This window comes from Eleutherodactylus coqui, chromosome 9, assembly GCF_035609145.1.
Source record: "Eleutherodactylus coqui strain aEleCoq1 chromosome 9, aEleCoq1.hap1, whole genome shotgun sequence".
In the NCBI taxonomy this organism is placed as follows: Eukaryota; Metazoa; Chordata; class Amphibia; order Anura; family Eleutherodactylidae; genus Eleutherodactylus; species Eleutherodactylus coqui.
The window spans coordinates 65,375,784-65,400,012 of NC_089845.1; the positions used below are offsets into that span (position 1 = coordinate 65,375,784).

General features: G+C 43.7%; 1 protein-coding gene across 1 annotated transcript in view; it reads right to left on the reverse strand.

Moving 5' to 3' along the window:
* The window catches only part of ZNF407 (zinc finger protein 407), a 488,252-nt gene that overhangs the window by 264,847 nt on the left and 199,176 nt on the right, over positions 1–24,229 (reverse strand). The window contains exon 4 of the mRNA XM_066579487.1: positions 23,175–23,249. Coding sequence (XP_066435584.1) covers positions 23,175–23,249 — 75 coding nt within the window. The remainder of the gene's footprint in view (positions 1–23,174; positions 23,250–24,229) is intronic.

The following is a 24,229-nucleotide window of genomic DNA, read 5'->3' on the forward strand; positions in this document are numbered from 1 at the left end:
TGTACCTAGTTTGGTTCTGGTGCTGTACTTAAGTTGTAATACTGGTCCTGGAGCAGTATTTATGTAATGAACTGTTCTATTATTAATAATTACAATATTTATTTGGAGTATTGTAATTGTTTTACTGGACGATTAGTTTAGGGATAATTCTTTGAGGCATGCTACAACACGGGCATAATTTAATCACCCAGGTAGGGAACAGGTTGTTAAAATTTTAAAACATTGGGTGTGGTCAAGAATGGGGATTGGGTGTGGCCAGAGGGGGGCTTGTTGCGGGGGGTGGGTGTTTAAATAAAGCATGCTACCCTGCCCGTTCCCCTTTCCTTCCCGGAAAAGTTGGGAGGTATGCAGGTGTACTATGGAGTAACATAAAAAGTCCCACCCCTCTCCGTCATCTGCTTACATGCTGCAGTTGCTATTGATTGTATCATGTAAGAGGCTAAACTACCAGGATCTGAGATTTCTCCATTTCTGGCAGTTGGAGCTGGTGCCTGGCTGTCAGTAGTCAGCTAAGCCACCGGTTTTAAAAAGATATATGTGTGCAGTTTAAAGCCCATTAGTGGCAATATAGTACTACATATAAAAAGGCATATTGGTAGTCACTAAGGGGTTAACTTGGATTTGCCAGGTCTCAAATTAGGGCCCTTGTACATCAGAAACAGAATGACTTAATATTTTAACTGCCATACAGAAATGAAAAGAATAGAAGTATTGTATAAAAAAAGCTGCAAGGATATGTCCTCATGTAGCATACGTGCTGCATATTCTCTGCCATGGAGTTGCACGTTAAAAGTCCACAGCCTATAACGTGCACAAGCAAAGTGGATGAAATCATCCAGGCGCTGTGGGGAGAAAAAAAAAAAAACACAGTTAGGGCCCACTTACACGGCCTTAGGCATTTTACGCGTGCCCTCCGATGCTGTAAAAACTCTCTAATGGCAAAGGGCCCGATGCATAAATGCCGAGGCCGCAATCCCGTGGGCCAGGGGAGACATTCCCCCTTGCCGGCTCACCTCCTCTCTTCTCCCCTCTGGGCATTTGCAATGGTAAGGGGCGGGGTGGGGTGGAGCTAAGGTTCTACCCCTCTCCTTGTCTGCAGCTAGCAGTGGGAGGGGTGGAGCTTAGCACCACCCCCATCCCACCCCTCCCATTGCAAACAGCGGCAAGAGGCGGAGAGGAGAAGAGAAGGGGGAGGGAGTTTATCAGTCACACTGCTAAACTGCCTCCCACCTCCCTTCTCTGGCAGCTACCGTAGCATAGGCTCCCATAGGAATCCATGCAGCTTACGCCCCTGTGCACTGATGCATTATAAGCCAATGCATCAGAGGGGCCACGTATATCAGCCGCCTGTGAAAACAGGGCCAATATACGCCCGTGTGTATAAGCCCTAAAGTTAATGATGCAGATTTTCATGGCCGATTTCGCCCCTTTAAATAAGGGGGGTGAAATCCAGAGGGGACACAAGCAAATTTTGAGGTGTGTTCACTACAGATATTTTGCTCAGGAAAATACGTGGTGTGTAAAAAGAAAAAAAAATACATTTCAGCCAAGTTAAAGCGGATCGCTGAGCTACAAATGTAGCCTTATGTATGTAACACGACAGCATATTACAGCTACGTGTGCGTACTGCAAGCAGACAAAATGGCACAAAAAACTGTTGTCGCGTGTAGTTAACAGAAGCAATGAAAGAATATAGCAGGCTATAGTTATGGGATGACAGGCTGCTGTTCATGCATGTACACACAGAGACCTCCGAGCCACCAGCTTGTAGGGCTGGGGGGGTGCTCCATCCAGAGTGACATCCAGAGTGACATCAATGCGGGATGGGAGGGGGGACACATGCTCCCGAAGTGACAGGAGAGCGGGACACAGGAGTCCCCTTCTCTAGATCAGTGGTGAAACCCCTAGGCTGGGTTCCCACGGGACGGAAATCGCATCGAAAAGCCGCAAAATTTCAGCGGGAGAGCTGCAGCTTCAAAACTCGTGGCATTACGCCGCGTGTTTGGGAACAGTTCGGCTGCCGGCATTCCATTGCGGCTTTCTCTCTCCATAGAGAGGAGTGAGGCCGCAACGGAAAAAAAAAATAAAGAATTTACATGCTGTGGCTGTCAACTCCGTGCCACATCGCCAGTTCTGCCTGGCTTTGCCGTGACGGATTGGCCGCCTCGTGTAGATGAGATTTTTGCAAAATCTCGTCCACATGGCTAGCTAATCCCACGATTACCGGTAGGAGCCGCGGGCGGATTTGCCACACAGAAATTCTGAACAGAATTTCCAGGGCAAATCCGTCCCGTGTGACCCCAGCCCTACTCATCAACAAGTAATCCCCTAACTTAATATTCTGGTCCAACCCCTTTAATTTGAGCAGTTCCACTTTTTTAGTATTTGGTTAAATTTAGATGGAAAAAATTCTTTGATATATTATACAGTCACATTTCGCGCATTCCAAGTCTAAGTTAATAACTCCATATTCTCAATACTCATGAAATTTCCTACTGGGTCTCTGACATGGTTACATCATGTGATGACACACCAGGTTTAACCTCTTAGTGACCAAACCTGTTTGTGCCTTAATGACCAGGCCAAATTTTGGAAATCTGACATGTGACACTAACACAGAATAACTCCTAAAATGGTTTTACATATCCCAGTGATTCTGACATTGTTGTTTCGCCACATGTTGTACGTCATTTATCTGGTAAAAATAGACCGATAGAATTTGTGTATATTTATTAAAAGCATCAAATTGGGAAAATTTTGAAAAAATTATCATTTTTTCAGATTTTCAACTACAATGTGTCAAATATGTGCAAACATACTGTACAAATTTTTGATGATATATATATATTTCTATGTGTTTACTTTATTTTGGGCGCACATTGAAAAAACTATGTTTTTTAAACTATTTAGGAGACGTGCAAATGTAACATAAAATTATTAACATTTTGAGGAACACTTTAATTTTCCTACACCAAGCCAAGATTACAAAGGCTTATAGTTATCAGAATGATAGACACCCCCCACAAATGACCCCATTTTGAAAACTACACCCCTTAATATATTCACTGAGGGGTGCCATGAGTATTTTGACCCTTTTTCAGGAGATAATGCAATTTAGGAGGAAAAACAAATTTTCATATTTTGGAAAATATGTCATTTTAAAGACAGGTTTTTTTTCTATAGTGCACATATAAGTGAGGATTTGCACCCCAAAATGGATACCCCTGTTTGTCCAGTTTTCAGAAACATACCCATTGTGGCTCTAATATTATGTCCATATGCACAACAGGGCCAAAACCAGACATTTTGCTTGACGGTGTTTCAGGCCCCATTGCACACTTGTAGAGCACTTGAGTGGACACAATTATGGAGAACCCCCACAAATTACCCAATTTTGAAAACTAGAACCCTTAACGAATTCAGCTAGGCGTGTACTGTGTATTTTGACCCCACAGTTTTTGAATGAATCTAAGCAAAGCAGAAAGAAAAAAATTACGATTTACATTTTTTTGTCAATTGTGTCATTTTAAAAACAGTTTTTACAGCACATATGAAGACTTTCACCACCAAATGGATCCCCCTGTTTGTCTTGTGTTCAGAAACATACACATTGCAGCCAGAATTTGCTTACTGGACACATGGCTAGGCCTATAATGGAGGAAACACCCATTGGATTTCAGGGCACAACTGAATAAATTCCAGGCCTCATTACTCATTTGTGCAGAAAAAAAAAATTGACGCCCTAAAAATAATCCCCCACCCAAACACTCCTTTTTGGCATTTTCTAAATCTTAGATAAAAGTAATAATGTAAACTGTGAGGTATGTCTGAAAACAGGGGTAATCACGGAGGCTGGTTGGGATGGGCACATGAGGCAATAAAACCAGGTATCCCTTCTCCTCCCATGCTTACTACAAACCTGACACTTTTTGGAGGTATTTCTTGACCTCCGTGGCAGGGATGGGGTGTAAAAAGTGGCGCTCTGTGAGGCTTCGTAAGGTCGCTGAGGTGCGGCGGTCTCACACAGAAGGCATTCAATAAGCTGCTCCTGGAACTGCAGGAAGGTGAACGTTCATGGGGACTTCTTGCAAATTATGGATTACAGGTAGCGATCTGAATACCACCAGGCTCACACGGCCGTATGTGGAAACTGGCAGCTGACAGCAGGGAGCTGTCACTTCCATAACCCCGGCGGCTTTAATCCCGAGGGCGAGCGTGTTTTTACAGCCCTGGGGATTAAAACCCACAAAGCTAGGGCAAAAAAAAAGACTATGGGGCAGTCACTAGGGGGTTAAGTGTCCATCTTGGAAGCTACTTTAAACAATACATGATGCATGCTGGGTATTTGCCGAAGGTAACAAAATACTGGATACTACATTATGTTACACAAACAATACATGGGCATCAGGAATGTTCAGCCCATGTTGGATTTCCCATGCATTCAGTTACAGGAAAGGTAAAGAGGGAACTCCAAGGTAAATTAAGGAAAGCATACTGGCAGGTTGGCAACAAGATAGAACAATTTCAGTTTCCATATTGTGACACTCACTTTATATAAAGCATTTGTTAAGTAACGCAAAGTCATATTAGGAAAGTCATATGCATCATTAATGATCTTCTGATACATCATTAAGATTGGAGAGGAGAAAGCCTGGTTGGGGGACCAGGAGGACGTACATTGTAGTAAAAGTAATAGAATCTCAAGTCTTACAATCACAGCCCACTGAACAAAACCCTCTCCCCAATCCGACACCGATATTACAGAAATGAATTATTTACATTTACTATATATACACAGTTAAAGAAAAAGTAAATGAACCCTTTAGAATGACCTAAATTTCTTTACCAATTACTAACAATTTGATTGTTATCGAAGTAACGTTTATAAACAAACATACACAAACCTCTGTAACTAACCTAATAGCATACAACCAGTTGTACCGCTCATGTCTCATGTGTCTGTGTATAGTTTTCTGGCTTGGTTTCCTATTCCCAATCATTGTTTTACAGTCTTACATTGATTAGAAGGAATACTGCCATCCAATAGGTGGCGCTGCAGAGAGGTATTATTCCATCTTCCTTATTTGCATAAATTACCCAGAGGAGCATGCATGGCTTTATAAGTGTCCTCACTCCCCTCTCAAGTGTCTTTTCACACTCCTTCTGGGTGCTCTCCTTGGGGAGACGATACGCCCCGACCCACTCACTCCCTAGGGGTCTCCACACACTTTTTGGATGCTCTCTGAGACGATACCCCCTCTTGACCCACTTTCTAACAGTGGACATATGAACAGAGGTTTGTACAGCTTATATAGTCTTCTGTAGGTATAAATGCCTGGTTTAGATACAATGATTCTCACTCAAAAGACATCTTTTGAGCCATAATCGTCGTGTGTATTTACACGGCTAGATGATCGCACAAACGGCAGTTTGATTGACAGCTTTGAGCGATCACTTTGCGCTCCGAGCGGGGTATACAGAACACAGCTGGAGCGCTGTTTTCTGTATGCTCCTGTTGTGTTCATGGAGTGCACAGATGTTATACAGCTGAGCGCTCCGAGCGTGGTATGCAGAAGACAAGCGGGGCCGCTAGTCTTGTACATCCAGCTGTTCTGTTCTCTGAGCTCACAGCTGATATACAGCTGTGCGCTCCATACGGAATATGCAGAACACAGCTGGACTGCTGTGTTCTTCATACCCCGGCTGTGTTCACGGAGCGGGATACCAGCTGAAACAATAGTATCAGCGTTATCCCGCTCTGAACTCCTGATCAGGCTGATCGTTCTCTTTTAGCATGCTGAAAGAGAACGATCAGCAACTCGTTAACGAAAACTGCACAATGTCAGTGCAGTTAGACACAACGATTCTCGCGCAAGAGAGAATAATTGTGTCTAAACCAGCCTTAAGGTATAACTGTTTGTGTGTAATTAGTTACATTAGATTGTGTTTGTCTATACAATTGTGACAGATAAAATCAAATCAGGCCAAAAATTACAAATGCAAAAATCCAGGATATTCAAAAAGGTTCACAAATTTACTACACCTGTACACTGTTTCAACTAACAAAGTAACAATGTAGGCGCCTGAATGCCACCAAACTATACATAATGCATCAATTTATGGTACTGCCAAACATTGCATTGACGTGTGGTTTTACTACTAATCTACGCAGTTTTCAAACTGACTGGAAATTTAATTGCTGCACGGCCTAGCACAGTGGTGGCGAACCTATGGCATGCGTGCCAGAGGCGGCACTCAGAGCCTTTCCAGCTGGCACTCGCCGCCATCGGCCGTTCACCACATTAGTAAATACCGGCAGGGGTGCCGCAGCTCCCCTGCTGGTATTCACTCACTGTGATGTCAGTGTGCAACCGAGATCCTCCTCCCCCCTCCTCTGACGTCTCCTACTCGGTTCCGCGAGAGCAGGGGAGGGGAGAATGCGTCTGGAAGCACGTTACAAAGTGCTCCTGGGATCAGTGGCAGCAACAGCGCCAAGCAGATGATGTGGGGTGGGGGTGGGGGGTATTTGGGCCTCAGAGGGGGGGGGGGGCTATTACTACAGGGGCCACTGTGGAATGTCACTATTACTACTGGCTACTGTGGGGTGTCACTATTACCGCTGGGGCCCCTGTGAGGTGTCAGTATTACTACTGGGGGCTGCTGTGGTATGTCAATATTACTACTGGGCCAATGTGGGATGTCACTATTACTACTGGGGCCACTGTGGGATGTCACTATTACTACTGGGGCCACTGTGGGATGTCACTATTACCACTGAGACGACTGTGTGGTGTCACTATTACTACTGGGGGGCCACTGTGGGATGTCACTATTACGACTGGGGCCACGGTGCGGTGTCACTATTACTGCTGGGGCCGCTGTGCAGGGTCACTATAACCATTAAAGCCGCTCTAGGGCTCACTATTAGTGCTGGGGCTGCTCTGGGGAGGGGGGGGGGGGGGCAGCCTTACTGCTGGGGCCACTCTGGGGGGGTCAACATCACTGCTGGGATATGTTTACACGAGGTAGAAATGCTGCAGAATGTCCTCAGCGGAAATTTCCGTGGCAAATTCCACAGCATTTCTGCATCCAAAAGAAGTCAAAAGCTACACCAGGTCTATTTTAAAACAGCCTTGTCCTTTTAAGAACGACGGGGGTAAAAATCATACATCGTGATAAGCCCCGCCCCCTGACATGTTGGCACTTTACAATAAATAATTGGGTTTTGAGTTGCAGTTTGGGCACGCGGTCTCTAAAAGATTTGCCATCACTGGCCTAGCAGGTAAAACCACTTGACCAATAGCAAATTTGAAAGTCATGCTAATTTGGAGTAAAACTGCACATTGGCACAATTTGTGACTGCATCTTGGCCAAACCATGTCCACTACATGGAAACTCACCCCCAAAAATGTGTATTTAGTGATGGTATCTAGTACCTAAAATGTAACTAACTCTTCAGATTAACCTGCAATGTGTCTGTCTCTCTGTAGGCTGACAATTCTCACTTCCTTCTGAGCTGGTGGCAGCAGTTTCCTATACTACAGACATAGAGAAAATAGTAGATTCTGCTCCCTGTAGTACACACATATATATAACTATGTGATAGACATGATAATTAATTAGTATAAAATGTCTATCGATTTGCACTAGACGTATTATGTGTGTTTTGTGACTTCAGCCTAATGTGGAACTCTGCTGCATAAGGAAAGAGTTAAATCACAGTGTTATGTTACTGCTTATGTGTTCATCTTGAGTGTTTTCCCAGTCCTCCCCATCCCCCACACAGAATCTTCTTCAACAAAGAGATATCTACTTTCACTTTCAGATTTGGCCACATGTTGTTAAAGACAAAGGCTCCTACTTGAGAGAGGTGGGGAGAGGGGGAGGCGGGGGATTCTATATGATCCGACAAATGAGAATCCTATATGTTACTGATGTAACCTGTTGCACGCCCATTGTGTGTCTGTACAATAAAAGGTCCTGTCTGGCTGTTTCTGGGCAGAGAGCCATTTTGGATATGAGGCTGATAGCTTGTGTCTAATTTGCTCCACGATGTGTGCACACGATACAATTCGGAAGCGACAAAATACCCCGAAGCCTGCTGGAGAAAACCGTAATCCAGATCAGTGTCGTCCTTGGGTGAGCGAGTGGATCTGTGAGGTCACAGCCTGGAACGTACAGAGATCGGCAGATGGCACGCAGAACTCAGGGGCCCGAAAATCTACAGAACACGGCAAGATTGCTTTATGTAAATCTACCGATGTGATCTGGGTTCTGACTGCTAAATCTGCCTGTATCTGATCCAGACTGGACCTTCACTGAAAGACAGGTAATAACTCTAGTTCTGTCCACTCGAAAAATCACCATGTTACCTGTCTAGGGGTATTTTGTATGCTGTTGTGTCTGAGACGGTTAAACACTGTGTATACAAGACCAAGAGATAAATTCTGTGAGGGTTAATGTGTCGGAAGGGCGGACTCGGCTGTTTAAGTCTGAGGGAACACGCCAGACACTTACTCCTAGGAATCTAGTGTGAGGTTAGGAAGATTTATGATACGTATATTTACCTTTATGATTGAGCGTGTTATGTTCTCATATGTGGAAAGGTATATACGTGTGAAGTATAGCCGTGGTGTGACGGCTGAAGCTTCCAGAAAACTCTTGGTCATTGAAAATAATCGTCAGTCTCTGTGTATAGCTAAAATGTCCTGTCCAGACGGATTACTAGTAGAGGTTGGTTGTTATAAAGGTAGATGAGATATATACCTTGAGCCCTTGTGGTTATTCTCCAGTAATCCCGTCTGTCTGGTATTATAGAAAGAATGTGCAGTTGTTTATTATTGGGGGGAGGGCTGCTGATAAGAGTGAACTGAAAGCTTTTTCCAATTAACCCTTCCGTTCCTTTTGTCTTGTAGAATTAATGTGCATTGTAATCTGAGTGGGAAAGAGAGGTTATATTGGAAGGATTTGAAGAAAGCAGATTTTACAAGAGAAACACTACTGTGTCCAGAAACTTCGGATAGAATGAGGGATCAGTACAGGATGTTTTGGAATATGCAAAACATGTAGAAATGTTATACAAAGAGAAGGATCAGGAAAAGTTGCAGAAAGAAATGTTAGGTCATGGACAGATAAGCAGAAATGAGTATGGTAAGATAGATTGTAGAAAGTTTTCAGAAGATGAGTAGGAAGCCCAGCAGAAAGAAAGGTGTTTTTAGATTGCTAGGAGGAGGTATAACGTAGTTAAGAGATTGAAGAGGGGAAAGCATGTAGGGGGGGGGGGTATGTGTATTGCTTATGAACAATGTAATGTCTTTGTGTTGACTACAGCCCCTCCCTGTAATGGCGGCCGTGCTTGCAATGTTTACAATCCAACATAGTGTGACTCTGCAGTAAATGTAGTGAGGCCTGCCCCCACCCTGAAGTTACTTCCCCCCATGTGCTCACTTTCAGGGTGTGTGATGTTACTTCCGGTCCCTCCCCATCCGGGACAGGACCTGGCCCCGCCCTTCCTCCTCCAGCGGCCATTTTGCCTCACCTGGAAGTGCTGCTGCCCCTGGCCCCGCCCGTTCCTCCGGCAGCCATCTTGCCTTACCTGGGAGATTTGTAGCCCCGCCCCTTTCTGCCTCTGGCGGCCATTTTGCTGCATTTGGGAGGCCTATATTCCCCAATGCCACTGTATCCAGTGCTAACATCATGATTGTCTGAAGTAAGGTTTTGTTTGACCAGACTTTGTTACGCTCCAAGATGTGGCCACTTTGGATGTGTGATAAGTTCAGGGAAACAAACCTTTGTGAAGATGCAGCTTGGGACATAGTAGATTACTAAGCTGGTTTATAGTGCATGGAAGATTGGAGTTGATGCATGGGGGGCAGAGACCAGGAATACATGACAGGGGACGCTCTCTCATGTTCCCAGGGGCTCTGTTTTCCACTGCCCGCTTCTCCAATGGATACTCAGACAGATGATGTTATGGAAGGCTCCTACAGACGAAATAATTTCCCCATAGTCACCCAGCAAACTTTTTCACGCAATTCGATGAAGTAATTTTACTTTCTATGTGAAGAAAGAGGGACTGAATTGCTCAGAGTAGGATGTTAATTCATCCGTATTCTTTAGTTTTTCCTTAAGTCTTTTGTATATTCTAGTGTCAGTCTACACTGAAGCTATAATTATATTCCGACAGAAGAGTAAAAGCTAAACGCTGGACTTCCCCTGAAATACTATTACACTGGGTGACGTAAAATTTGAATTGTGTGGCGCCCCCTTGTGTTAAAAAATGCTAACTGCAACCTGGGGGAAAAAAATTAAAAAATCTAAAGGATATTTTCGCTCAGACTTCGCTGTATACAATGTCACCTTGACCTACAAAGTGCTTGTTTTTGTGCCTCTTGGTTTACTAGTTTGAACGCAATTACTCTTTTTCCATTGAGTATTGCGGTTCAAAAGGGGGGAGGCATAGGTGATCTGGGTCATAGATGATCTAGGTGTTGTAGATCAGCTATTGGGCCTTTAAAAAAAATAAATAAATGGAATAAGATAACAAGATTCCGAGCCATGTGAAATAGAACATCAACATGATTATTTAGTACTAATACAGTAAGAAACTGCAGGTATGCAAACAGTTACCAGAACCCCTGTTGATAATGCATATGTTGAGCTTTTTGCAGATGGTACCAGGGTGAGGACTGATGACTCCACATCGGATATGCAGTGGTCACACAACAAGATGTCCTAGAAGCAGAAGCTCTGCCTCCGCATGTCACAGTACAAGAAGCAGAATTGAAGGCCCTCACTGAGGCGAGTAGAGTGGCGAGAGGTAAGACCGGCAATCCTTTACACTGACTCCTGGTATGCATTTGGCATAGCTTATGATTACGGCCCAATATGGAAGGCCAGACAGTTTTTACCTTAGCAGGACAACCAATTGAGAATGGTGCAGCGGTACAGAGTCGCATGGAGGCCCTACTTCTACCTGACAAAGTTGAGAGTTCGCACTGATTCCTACACTGGAGAGGCGAGAGACGACACCCTCGCTGACAGCATAGCAAAGGCAGCGGCCCTCAAGCCGTGGAAGAAAGAAGAAAAGATACTGACGGCATGAGTCAGTGGTAAAAACTTTGGACATTGATAAAAATTTGGACTTTGATATGCTAAAGACTTTTACAGTTACAAGCCAGCAAGGAAGAAAAGGATAAACGGACTAATATGGGAGCAGCAGAAACAGGACAGCGTGTGGTGAACAGTCAACAGCACTTGCCCACCACAGTTCCTGTATCCCATGATGGCTCAGCTGGTGGACGGAAAGACCCACCTAGTGAAGCAGCAATGACGACGACGCTTGAAAGAGGATGGGCGACTTCTGGGTTCTCCGTAGCTGCTGCATCATTTGTCCAGTTTAGCGTGATCTATGCCATGGGTAAGTCAGGGCAGAAGTAAATTTGCCACATCGCACTTGCCGGGACCACTCTACCCATTTCAGGGATTGCAAATTGACTACGTTCAGCTCCCACTTGTTGGGAAGTATGAATACGTGCTTGTTGTTGTTGATGTCTTTTCAGGATTGGAGGCTGACCCTGTTACCAAGGCAAACAAGTAGGTAACCGCAAAGAAGCTCATGAACGAGGTAAACTGTGAATATGGGGTACCAGAAGTGATTCAGAGTCAGACAGAGGTATAAACTTCACAGGTGAATGTAACATGTCATGTCTGCTCTGGTGTATCCCAGGCCTTTTACATACTCTACCATCTTTAGAGTAGTGGAAAGGTGGAGAGACGTAGTGGCATGCTAAAAAGTAAGATACTTAAAAATGACGCCACTTTGGAAAGGCTGTCATCCAATAGCCTTATACAGTGTTAGATATGAACCCAGGGGGGATCATACATTATCTCCCTACGAGATTGTTTGGGCTAGCCCCAAGGCTAGGTCGTTACTATCCTCAGTAGTTACAATTACAATCTGATGTGTTGACTGAGTATGTGATTTCCGTTGTTAAAGAACTAACCAAAGCCTATGCACAGGTGTTCTCTTCCAGACTCAGAGGCAGACACTGGGACACATATCTTGCAGCCTGGGGATTGGGTATGCGTCAAGAAGTTCCCCAGGAAGCACCCTCTTGAGCCCCGATTTGATGGCCCCTACCAGGTGCTTCTGACTACTGCCACAGCTGTGAAACTAGCCGAAAGACTTACATGGATCCATGCTTCATACTGTAAGAAAGCTTCAGATCCGGGAGACCAGTCTTAGTTGTGCCAAAGACATTACTCTGGTTAGGGCTAGTGAGAGAGGAGGGTGGCAACTGGAATCCTTAGTCGGAAGAATATGGGGGTATGGTTACCTTCTAGTATAACTCGTCCAATGCTCAAGTAGCCGCATATTCCTTCGACTATTGTATTGTGGTCCCGTGTCTAGGCGCAAGATCCCACCGCAGGCCAGATTTAGCTCAGTCCAGCTGGTTATATGACTTATATACCCTGGGAATACAATATGTTTGCGCCACTGATAACGTCTGGGGAGAAGACTGCCGTTATTGGGGATTAGTGGGATGTAACACAGGAATAGACTGGTCCTATAAACCGCGAAGTGCCTTAAATAAGAAAGATAGGAGCGGGAAATCCCTAATTAGTTGTATAACCCTCCTTGAGAATAATAAGGACAGCAGGTATTGGAAGGCTGAACTTAGTATGTTGCTTGGTTTTAATGCGGTTTTTACATTAACCATGGGAGATCCAAGCCCGGGGGACGGAGGGACTTATAGTCTGGGGACATACCGGTACGGGAGGACAGATCCCTTAGGGAAGTTTAAAATAAGGGATATGGTAGATGCACCCGAATGGAAGCCTTCACTTAGTCCCGTGCCCATAATTAACCCCCTCCGCCGTAAGATAAAGACCTTGACGAACATGATGATCATAGCCGACCCTACCTTTGAGGACACCTTGACAGTAGCGACTGGCTACTCTGATCAGAATCTCTGGTTGGAGTTGATGAGGTACAATGCTAACAGGAGCAACAAGTCTAACTGTTGCGTGTGCGGTAGTGCCCGACTACACTCGGGGATGGTCCTCCTGAATCTCCCTGTAGATGCTGAAGAGTGGTTTATTAGTCTCGTCACGAACATTTCCGCTAATTACACTGTCCATGAGAAGTGGAAGAAGGAATACTCTATAACTACTTAAGTGTTTTGCACCAGAGAGAGTATTACTGACTACCCTGGAAACTACACCTACCAGGCAAATAGGCAGGGTGGAGGGAGATTTTTGGGGAACTCACTAACGGGTATTGCTCCTCCTACGGTACGAAAGGAGGGGAAGGAATGGATGCAGAATCGGGTTCAGTCCTTAGGAGACGTTTACTGGCTTTGTGGAGACATGAGGTAGAGGACCCGCCTGGAGGGTAATTGGACAGGGGAGTGTGCCTTAGTAAAGCCCTTATGCTCCTCCACATCCTGTCAGACAGCATTGAGGATAATGAGGTTACCCCCAATAGTTAATTTATCTCGATCCAACTTAGTCTGTGTTTTGTGGTTATCCCGTCATGTTGGTCTATCCTTGTTTTCCGCATAGGTACGGTGGTTCCTTCCAGTCTTGTCACTAGGTAGTGTAGGGTCCGGGTGAGGCGACCTGGACGTGTTCACCATTAGGACTATCTCCAGGAGGGACATTGGTGTGGGTGAAGATTAGGGAGTCCCACACCGTGCGTACCTGTGCACGCTACTAGTATTGTAACATTATACTAGAGCGAGAAGAGAGACCCCTGGTGGTAGTTTTGATCTACACGTATACATTGACGTCATAGGATAGCCAAGGGGGGTACCTGACAAGTTTTAAAAATTAGAGACCAAGTTAAAACTAGATTCGAGTCCATTTTCCTGATCATTATGGTAAATAAACGTTGATTGGATTAATTATGTTTATTATAATTAGCAGTGGTTTATAAATTATACTAGAGACGCCTTATAGGGACTAGTCGACCAATAGGACCTACCTCGACTATGACTTTTCAGAATAGAATGGCCTTAGATATGACTTTAGCTAAAAAGGGGAGTGTCTGTAAGATGATAGGGGAGACTTGTTGTACCTACATCCTAGACGACACGTGACCCGCGGGTAAAGACGCAGTTGCCATTAAGAAGCTGACCGCACTAACTAAAAAGAGCTAACTTTTGGGAACAGCACTCGCCATGGATGAGCGGGTGGTAAAGGATCCTGGCACAGACGGGCGTCGCTGTTGTATGTGAACTGATGGTTACCTTCTCTGTTCTAGTCTGCTGTGTTATCCCCTGTGTCAGAGAGACCTGTGAAACTGATGCTGGAAAAGCCGCTCCCACCATGAGTTTGCTGGATGCATCCCCAGAAGGAATGGACAAGTCCTACATCCCCTTGAAGACCCTAAAACGAACCTTCAACGCGCTCCAGTTATAGGCTCATGCGCAGAGAACTGTGAAAATTAGATAGAGAGTTAGAGGATAGACATTTTAAGGGGGGATTGTGATAGACATGATAATTAATTAGTATAAAATGTCTATCGATTTGCACTAGACGTATTATGTGTGTTTTGTGACTTCAGCCTAATGTGGAACTCTGCTGCATAAGGAAAGAGTTAAATCACAGTGTTATGTTACTGCTTATGTGTTCATCTTGAGTGTTTTCCCAGTCCTCCCCATCCCCCACAAAGAATCTTCTTCAACAAAGAGATATCTACTTTCACTTTCAGATTTGGCCACATGTTGTTAAAGACAAAGGCTCCTACTTGAGAGAGGTGGGGAGAGGGGGAGGCGGGGGATTCTATATGATCCGACAAATGAGAATCCTATATGTTACTGATGTAACCTGTTGCACGCCCATTGTGTGTCTGTACAATAAAAGGTCCTGTCTGGCTGTTTCTGGGCAGAGAGCCATTTTGGATATGAGGCTGATAGCTTGTGTCTAATTTGCTCCACGATGTGTGCACACGATACAATTCGGAAGCGACAAAATACCCCGAAGCCTGCTGGAGAAAACCGTAATCCAGATCAACTACAGCATGTATGACAGTGTACAGGAGTCCTGAACAGTGTAGATGTGATTCCCATAGCCATGGGGACAGTAATTCACTCACTATTCGCTCCAGCAGCCATGCCTGTGTGATTCTACACTCCTCTCCTTTCCTTTTCTCCATAGACGTCTATGGGCAGTATGAGTCATTGCCTTCCTTCAATTCTTCCTCTTGTTATTGCTTTTACTAGAGAAATACTGCACCTGACAACAAGCACTGGACAGCACATTAGAAGGAAGGGCAATAGAGATGAGCGAGCATACTCCCTAAGGGCAATTGCTTGAGAAAGCATTGCCCTTAGTGAGTACCTGCCCGCTCAAGAGACAAGGTTCGGGTGCCGGAGTGGGGTGCGGTGAGTTGCGGCAGTCAGCAGGGGGGGGGGCGGGGGGGAGAGAGAGATCTCCCCCCGTTCCTCCATGCTCTCCCCCGCAGCTCCCTGCCCGCCTCCGGCACCCGAACCTTTTCCCTCGAGCGGGCAGGTACTCGCTAAGGGCAATGCTCGCTCGAGCAATTGCCCTTAGCGAGTATGCTCGCTCATCACTAAAGGGCAACCTCTAGTGCTCAGCCCTTTAGAGTGATTTTTCAACACAAAAACATAATTTTGGTTAAATAAAGTGATTTGTACTTTTGCTAGTTATAAAAATTGGCTAATATAAGCACAAGATTGTTGAAAAGTAAGTGACCATTTAAGCTATGTGGCATTGGCTATATGACGTACTATCCAGTAATATCCGTCTGGAGGTTATATAACCACCTAATGCTCCATGACATACAGTTACATCATGGAGGTTTGGGGTTTGTATGGAGGAGGATTGAGAGCTGATCCTGCTCCACACAATGCGGGTGTCAGCTGTTTCTTACAGCTGACCTATCTATCAAAGTAATGTATTATTTACACAGTACGGTGAACATCGTCAGAAGAAAAAAAACATACACAACATCAGAATTCACTTTTTTGGTCACCCTGTCTCCAAGAAAAATATTTAATAAAAATCGATCAAAAAGTTGTATGTGCTCCAAAAATAGCATCGATAGAAACTACAAGACGTCCCGCAAAAAACGAACCCCCAGACAGCTATGCTGATGGGTAAATAAAAGAGATGATGTTTTTAACCCATTAAGGACCAGGCACGGTAATTATACGGCGCCTGGTCCTGGGCTTAAAGCCCCGCTGATAGTAAAATTACGGCAGTACTTTAAGCCTCCTGGCTCTGTCAGAGGAGGCAGGACGTGTTGTCAGCTGTTAGTAGCAGCTAATAACCTGGAGGAGAAGGCAGGTTTTTTTTTAACCCTTTCTGCCTTTTCTTTCCCGAGTACACAGCGCTCAATGAGCACGGTGTACTAGAAAGTGAAAGCAGAAGTGTAGCTTTCACAACGGGAGCCGGGGGGGTCATGTGACCGCCGGGATTCCCTGCTATAGCAGAGCTGCAGGGTCGTACTAGACCCTGGCCAGCTCTGCAAGTGACTAATGTCACTACAGGGGATGTTTTCCCCTGTAAATGGGGCTCCTATGGATGCCTTAGCTACAGTGGGAAAGTGTCAAATTAAAAAAAAACCATGTGAATGTCCCCCAGAGGTCTTACATGACGTCATGGGGGGCATAGATAGTGAAAAAGCATAATAACATACATCAGCAAAAATAATTTTGGTAGCTAAAGGAAAAAAATAGGGCAGTAAAACCACCGCATGGGTAAAATCCCTAAAATGTGTCTGGTCATTAAGGTGCAAAACAGCTTGGTCCATAAAGGGTTAAAAGTAGGGAGGAAAAAACGAAAATGAATTTTAAAAAAGGGGGGCGTCCTTCAGGGGTTAAAGAATTACTTATACTTAGGAAACGGACATATATGCAAAGCAAGAAACTTTCCTTATGATACAACTCAATACCTTCTAAAACAATAAAGTTCACGTGAGCAGCACCCCTAAGAAACCCCAATATGGGTGGGGCTAAGAATGCAACAGCCGAAGTGTATAGGAGACCGAATCCTTACTCCCAAAGCATCAGAGGTGCAAATCCATAAAAAAAATGTATTCCCCCATCCCATTTAGAGATGGGAGAATAAATCTCTCTATGGATTTGCACCTCTGATACTACTCAACCTATTGAGACTATGTACAAGTCGCTGACATCATAGTGTGATTGGTGCTGCACACATACATTCAGAGATTATGGCTCATCGGTCACAAACATTCTTTAGCCATAGTCACACAACTAAAACTACAGTTTGCTGAAGACTTCGACTAGTGGGGCTGTGAAGCTGGCTGTACATCCATACTCTCTGGAGATCTCCGCAGCATCTCAGCTGCATGCTGTTATGATGAATGTCGGTCTATAACTGTATCCCATGCATTATCATAATAAACAGGAAACACGGAAGTTAGAAACTTGGCCAGACGTAAAATGTCCAAAAACATTCACTTTTATATCAATACGAAGAAAGTCAAAGGCTTCCTGCTAATGTAAACAGCAGCAGTAGCAGCGGTCCGCACTGACTCGGCCACCCATCTGCACAGGCTGTTTATACACTTAGTCTAAGAACACAAGATTTACAGCGGACTGGGGGGGGAACCTGAATAAATTACGCCAGTGCCATTTATTTACACTAACTTATATTGGTTTATGATCCCAGAATGAAAGATCTTTTGTATTCTGCCGGGGCGCAGCAAGTAGAAAACAAACAGCTGGATACAAAAGGTAAATGTTGTTCCGTCACCCTATGATGCCACTTACTGGGGCCTTTTATTTCAGCTTCACCGCTGATATCAGCTATGTCTTATAGCCGGCTGTTACTTTATTTATCTGCAATGCATGACCATGTAAATGTTTTTCAAATGCTAATGAAATACGACGTAGTCACTGAGGAACTATTGGAATCTACAGTGTCTTACACAATGGCCCACGCTTCTTTGAAGAAGAAAGTATGAAGTGTTCAAAGGACCAACATACATGAACCGTAGTGGGCGAGAAGTCCAAACCGAAAGAGGATACTTGGACGTAGCTGATCCCCCATCACATAATCTGAAAAGGTATATTGTTCTTCTGAGCCAGCTGTTAGACCTTAGGTTTAGTGAGAATATGGGTGGGAATGCATTAAATGGATTACAGGTACGCACCATGGTCTTGTTGTTGTTGTTAATCATTTACTACCCTTGGCGACCCTATAGGCGAGCTCCCTCCATGTTTTTTGGTTTTGCACTGCTTCTTTCAGTTGTGTGATATCCATGCCAGTATCAGCTCTGACAGTATCGGCCATCGTGTTCTTTGGCGGCCAGGTCTTCTTCTGCCACTGATCTGTCCAAGCATTATGGATTTTTCTTGCGACTCTTTTCACATTACATGGCCAAAATCCGTGAGTCTGAGTCTGGTCATCTTACCCTCAAGTGATATATCGGGTCTTATAGATTCAGGACTTCTCTATTATTCTTGCTATCCGGGGTATACACAGCAGCTTTTGCCAGCACCACAGCTCAAACGCATCAATCCTCCTTCTATCAGCTTTTTTCATAGTCCAGCTATCACATCCATACATGGCTTTGGGGAAAACGGTGGTTTGCACTATCCTGCATTTAGTTGGTATGCCGATATCCCTACTTTTCCTGATTTTGTCCACGGTTAGCATTGCGCTTCACCTCAATGCTATCATACGTTTTATCTCGGGCAGCAGCAACGACTAGAACAGTTTTTCCATCTTCCACTTTCAAAAAACCATGACTTTATTTTTCTGGAAACATAGGCGCATGAGGGATTGTTTTTAGCAGGACAAGTTGTATTTTTAAATTGCTTCATTTAACACACAATATATTACACTGAAGAAGTGTTAACATTTTTAAGTAGGGTGAAGCAAAAAAGAAAGAAAAAAGGAATTTTGCTTTTTTTTTTGGGGTGGTGGGGGGAGGCATTTTTACATACTATCTTTATTTAGTGGGTCAGCATGATTATATACCTTTTTCTAAAAGTAACCCTGCTTGCTGTCACCATCTTTTAACCTCCTCAGCTTTTCCATTGGTACCATGTTGGGGTACATAAGACCATTTGATTGTTTTTTTACATTTAATTTTGTCTTGGAAACAAATACAAATAACGATTATTATTATTATATTCTGAACAAAATACGCTGAGCTCGCAACCCAACATCAAGGGTCCTCATGTCCTGCGAGTCCCACACTAATATTACGCAGTTTCCATTGGTGCTATTTTGGAGTACATGCAACTTTTGAATTGCTTTTTATTGCGCTTTTGTGGAAAGCAGATGAATGAAAAATAGCAATCCCACCATTGTTTTCTTTTCACTCCTATTTTACACAATCTACTGTGGACGATAACGAACATTAGTATTTTTACACCAGAGTTCATTATGAAAGCTGCAATACCTCATACTTTTTTTGTTATTAATCTTTACACAATAAAAGGTGTTTTAATTAAATTTCATTTAACTTTTTTCACTTTTTTTGGGTCCCTCAAAGGGACTTGAAGATGCACTTATTTGATTGCTAGTATACTACATTGCACAACTTTTGTAGTGCAGTGTAGCATACCAGCTTTTTGACAGCTGTCGGAGGTAGGGTCTGAAAAGCTTGCTTGCATGGCAGACCCGAAGGCCTTGATCAGGCCTATAGCTACTATGGGAACTCACCGGCACCTTGCAAGCACATTATGGAGTGCTGATGGGTGACCAGGAGAGCTCCTGCCCCTTGTTAAGCGATTACATTGTGCAATTGCTATTGATCTTGTCATGCATGGGGTCATGACAGCCCCGAGATCGGAGGTTTTGCCACACGCATCCATTAGAGCAGAAGACTGGCTGTCAGTAGACAGCTGAGTCCAGGCTCTTCTTAGAACAGGACTTTCCTGCCGGCCTTAGAGTAGGCCACCACATGTTTACCATGGCCTAACATAAGGCCCCTTAGTGACCACCATAAAATACATATAGCTAGTCACTGAGGGACTAATGGGAAGCCATCTATGACAGGCCTGAGGGCCTTCACAAGGCCAAAAGCTACCATGGTAACTGAACAGCAGTCAACGATCTCATTGCGGATTCACCGAAGTGGTAACAGAGTGAGCCCTCGCCCTCTGTTGGGCCATTAAAATGCTGCTGCCAGAATAGTTGGTGGCATCTAAAGAATTAACGACTGGGATTGGCGTTATCTCTGATCCCAGCAGTTGTGGCCGGGTATCAGCTGTCAAAGACAACCAACACCCACCATGTATAGAGCGGACTAAGAGTCTGACCCCACACTATGCACCCAGCATCCACTACACATGTACAGAGGATGTCGGAAAGGGGTTAATGTGTCATTGCTGGGGGTTTGACAAATAGTATCTCCACCAATCCCGCATATAAAGACCTGCTTCATAACGAATGAAAGGGCAATGACGCTCACTGCAGCGTCATATGGGACTTTCATTCTCCTAAGTGAGGGGGTACTGGACGATCGGACCCTCATGCTCAAAAGTCAATGGCCATCAATATGTATTTCTAGAACTTCCCGTTAAATGTAAATGTATGAAGAAGCCCCACTAGGTGTCTAGAGCGATCATTGAGCTCTCGGTCAGTTTTCCCTTGGTTTAACATAAGGGACAAGTACTGAAGTGCAGCTATTTAGGAGTCCTTAAAAGTAATTGTACTAAATGTACTCCGTTATTGACGGCAGAAATCAACTTGAAAGCCGGTGAAGTGCCGGTAGAAGATAGCATCGGTGGCTTCCTGACACAGACGAGTTAACTTTCTACCACTGGAAAAACACTCAGTAGTTGCTGATATATTCAGTTTCAGCACAATCTGCCTTTCTGGCACACATCTTGCTATCGTCTGAAAGTACTCATCACAATTGTTTGATACCAATCTTGTGAATTGCAACATGAGTGATGTACTTATCAGGGCATCATGAAAAATAGAGCAATATTAAAAGGAATATGGAAAATAGCTGAGAAGAGATGCAGAATTCCTATAAGCCTGGAATGTTCTAGAAACAAGTTGTTTTTGTTTGCTAGGCTGTCAGTATCTTTGCCATCAGAAATAATACGCTGCTCTAACTTCAAATGTAAGAACTTCTTTCATTTTTGTTTTTTTGATGATAGTCATGCTGACAACTTTTTTTGGTCCATCAAACTCGGCAGTACAATTACATGAATTTGCTTTTAATAAATTACCATTTTTGCATATATCAGTCAAAGCACCAAGTCTAAATAGTAGCAAAGTAAATGCATTATTAATTTAATTGCCACAACCTATTTAGCTAGCTTCTATCATAATTTGCTGTAACATGCAACCTATCAGAGAACAGAGTCCAATCTAAAGCGCACCGAGTAAACAGATTAGATTGTCCTGCAGAGACTACAATGTAGCAAGCTTGCACTATTCCAGCCACTACATTAATGTTTTAAACAGGTAAGAAAAAAATAACTCAATTTGCAGAAAAATGAATGTTCGCTTTGCTGATGAAGAAGTTTCCAGCCTTCTGCAACCTTCTACTACTTTTATTGATATAGTTCTAACACCTTATTTGCAGTGGCAAGGGTGTGAGTGCCGGGGTATGAGACAAAGCTGCTGCTACAGAGGGCAGTGTCTGCTGAGAGGTGAGGGGCAGTTGGTGATTACAGTGTATGGGGCAAGGCAAGACTAGAAACATTAGTGCATATCACAGATAGTCCATGGAAAGGGAACAGACAGGGCACAGAGTGGTGGGAAATTAGAACAGATGATTTTAACGACCAAGTTCTATCCGAGTTTGGAAGTGACAGAACTTGGATACGAATGGGACCCATTAAAGTTAATCTCCGTATTCACATGTGCGATTTTTTTTTTTCACAGAACAATGGTCCATGTAAAAAAAAAAGAAAAGAAAAAACAAAGACAGTATGTCCCATTCTTTTGTACAATTCTCAAATCAGAATCACCCATTAAAGTCAATGATGTGTTAAAGAAAAATGGAACACACTCACATGAGATCCCTTTTTTCACGTGTGCAATGATTTTAATGGGAGTTTTACATGTCATCACTTGTTTCATGCGTGTGAAAAACTAAACAAAAATTGATGTAAAATGCATAAACTCTTGCAGTGAAATCAGTCACTGACTAAAATCGCACTTGCCACGGCTACTTTATTAGAGACGCTTATCTGGTAGCAAGTTGGACCTGACCTGGTCTTCCGAACTGCAGAAATCCATTGTGGCACTAAATGTCAGTGGGTGTTGAAGTCATTCTGCAGGAATATTGCACCGAGAGTGCACCAAGGAAATACTCCCCATACTATTACTCCACCAGCCTGACGCCTAGCAGGAAGGCTCCATTGATTGATACTGCTTGAGCCGGATCTGCAGCAGAACCTCCAATCAGAGGTTTCAACACAGATGTGAAACCGGCCTTATAAGCAGATATTGGAGTATTCTTTTCCAAAGGCTATGGGTAAAGAGATTCTCACCAAAATAATACGCTATATAGAAGGTCGGCTCCATTCCTACATGTGTACAGGAATGTAACACTAAGAAAGGTCTAAACAATTAGAATATACAGTAAACTTCTGGTAATCCGAGTTATAATTTGGCACTTTGTACTTTGCATCCTGACACAGAACTACAACATGATGTGGACTACCACAGAGCAGAAGAGACACCTACCAGCAGCAAACCTAAAGGGACTCCAAAAATATAGCAGAACCAGATTGATTTTTCTTCTTTTCACTTTCTTAAGGATCATTCCCACAGAGATTTTCACTACACTGTGGGATTACGTCTGGAGGTGACATCACGGGTGCAGAAAACGGCACGGACGTGGTACCCCAAACAGAAATGAGCAGAACCAGTCACTCTAGTCAATTACGTTATTCTATACTTCCCATATAAGGAAACAAAAAGGAAGGTTTGGCAAATGGATATCGAAGTAGAGTCTATTTCACCAATACGGTAACAGTGAATGGTTCAGCTTATTTCCATTCGGGGCTTCTGTCACAGTGCTGTGGGAACACTCTCTCGTTTTGGCATATTTCTGGAAGTTACAGACTTTATGTGGTTTATTACAAGAATTTGAAAATAGAGACAATTTCATAATGTGGTACCAGTTATGTCAGATAACCGAGATCCCATTACATTCCGTGGAAGGACTATATGATACAAAGCACCTTTCTGGTGTTTCTTACCTTTCCTTCGGTGTTCCAACACCATGCTTGCCCAGTAGATGAGTGTTGAGATGCTTTCTCATAACAAAAGCCACCCTGCAAGAAGAGAAACACAAATGATATACTATATGCACATTCCAACAATACCTAGGTTTAAGGATCTAGAACTTCATGGCTCATAAGTCAAACAAAACGCTTCACATTATATATAGAAATTGCTTTAAAAAAACAAAATATCTTTGGAAAAAAAAAATTATTTGTTTAATTTTTCCATCGACATGGGCTTGTCTTCTGCAGGACATCCTGTAGCTTCTTTTGGTACCATTTTGAAGTGCATGCAACTTTTTATCGTTTTTTTATCACATTTTTACTTGGCGATCGGAGTGACCAAAAAAGAGCAATTATGGAGTTGTTGTTTTTCTTTCTGAGGATGTTCACCGTGCGGGATTAATAGGTTACTAAGATAGATCAGACTTTTACAGATGCTGCAATACCAAATATGTTTTTCCTTTTTTTAAAAAAACAAAACCAAAAACTTCCTTTTTATTTTTTTAATAATTAATACAAGTCTTTTTTTGCTAAATTTTACATTTTTGTTTAGTCCATACAGGGGACTTGAGCTTGTGATCATTTGATTGCTCATGCAGTATAATGTAATACTATAGCATTACATTATACCAATATCTGTACCAAGCCACTCTACAGGCATGGCTTGCTAGGCAATCAGCCATGGCAACACTGGGAATCTTTGGGAGGCCCTAGGTTGTCATGGCAACTGCACGGTACTTCACGATTGCATTGTGGGGAAACCATTTTGGCCCCTCGATCAGGGGATTTAACTGATAGTGGCATTTTTGGGCCTGCAGACGAAGCAAAGTATACTGGAACAAAACACAACTTCAAGGTTTCCAACCCACAGTGTCCTCGTCACACTACCCAGTAAGGGCATCTAGGGGGCATCCTCCCCTGTTAGACTCATGACACACACAGTCTGGCCCATGCCGGACCTCAGGCTTTGCAGCTCTTGAAGCTGCGGAGGCAGTCTCTCCCCCTGGCTTTTCACCAGGAATGCAATG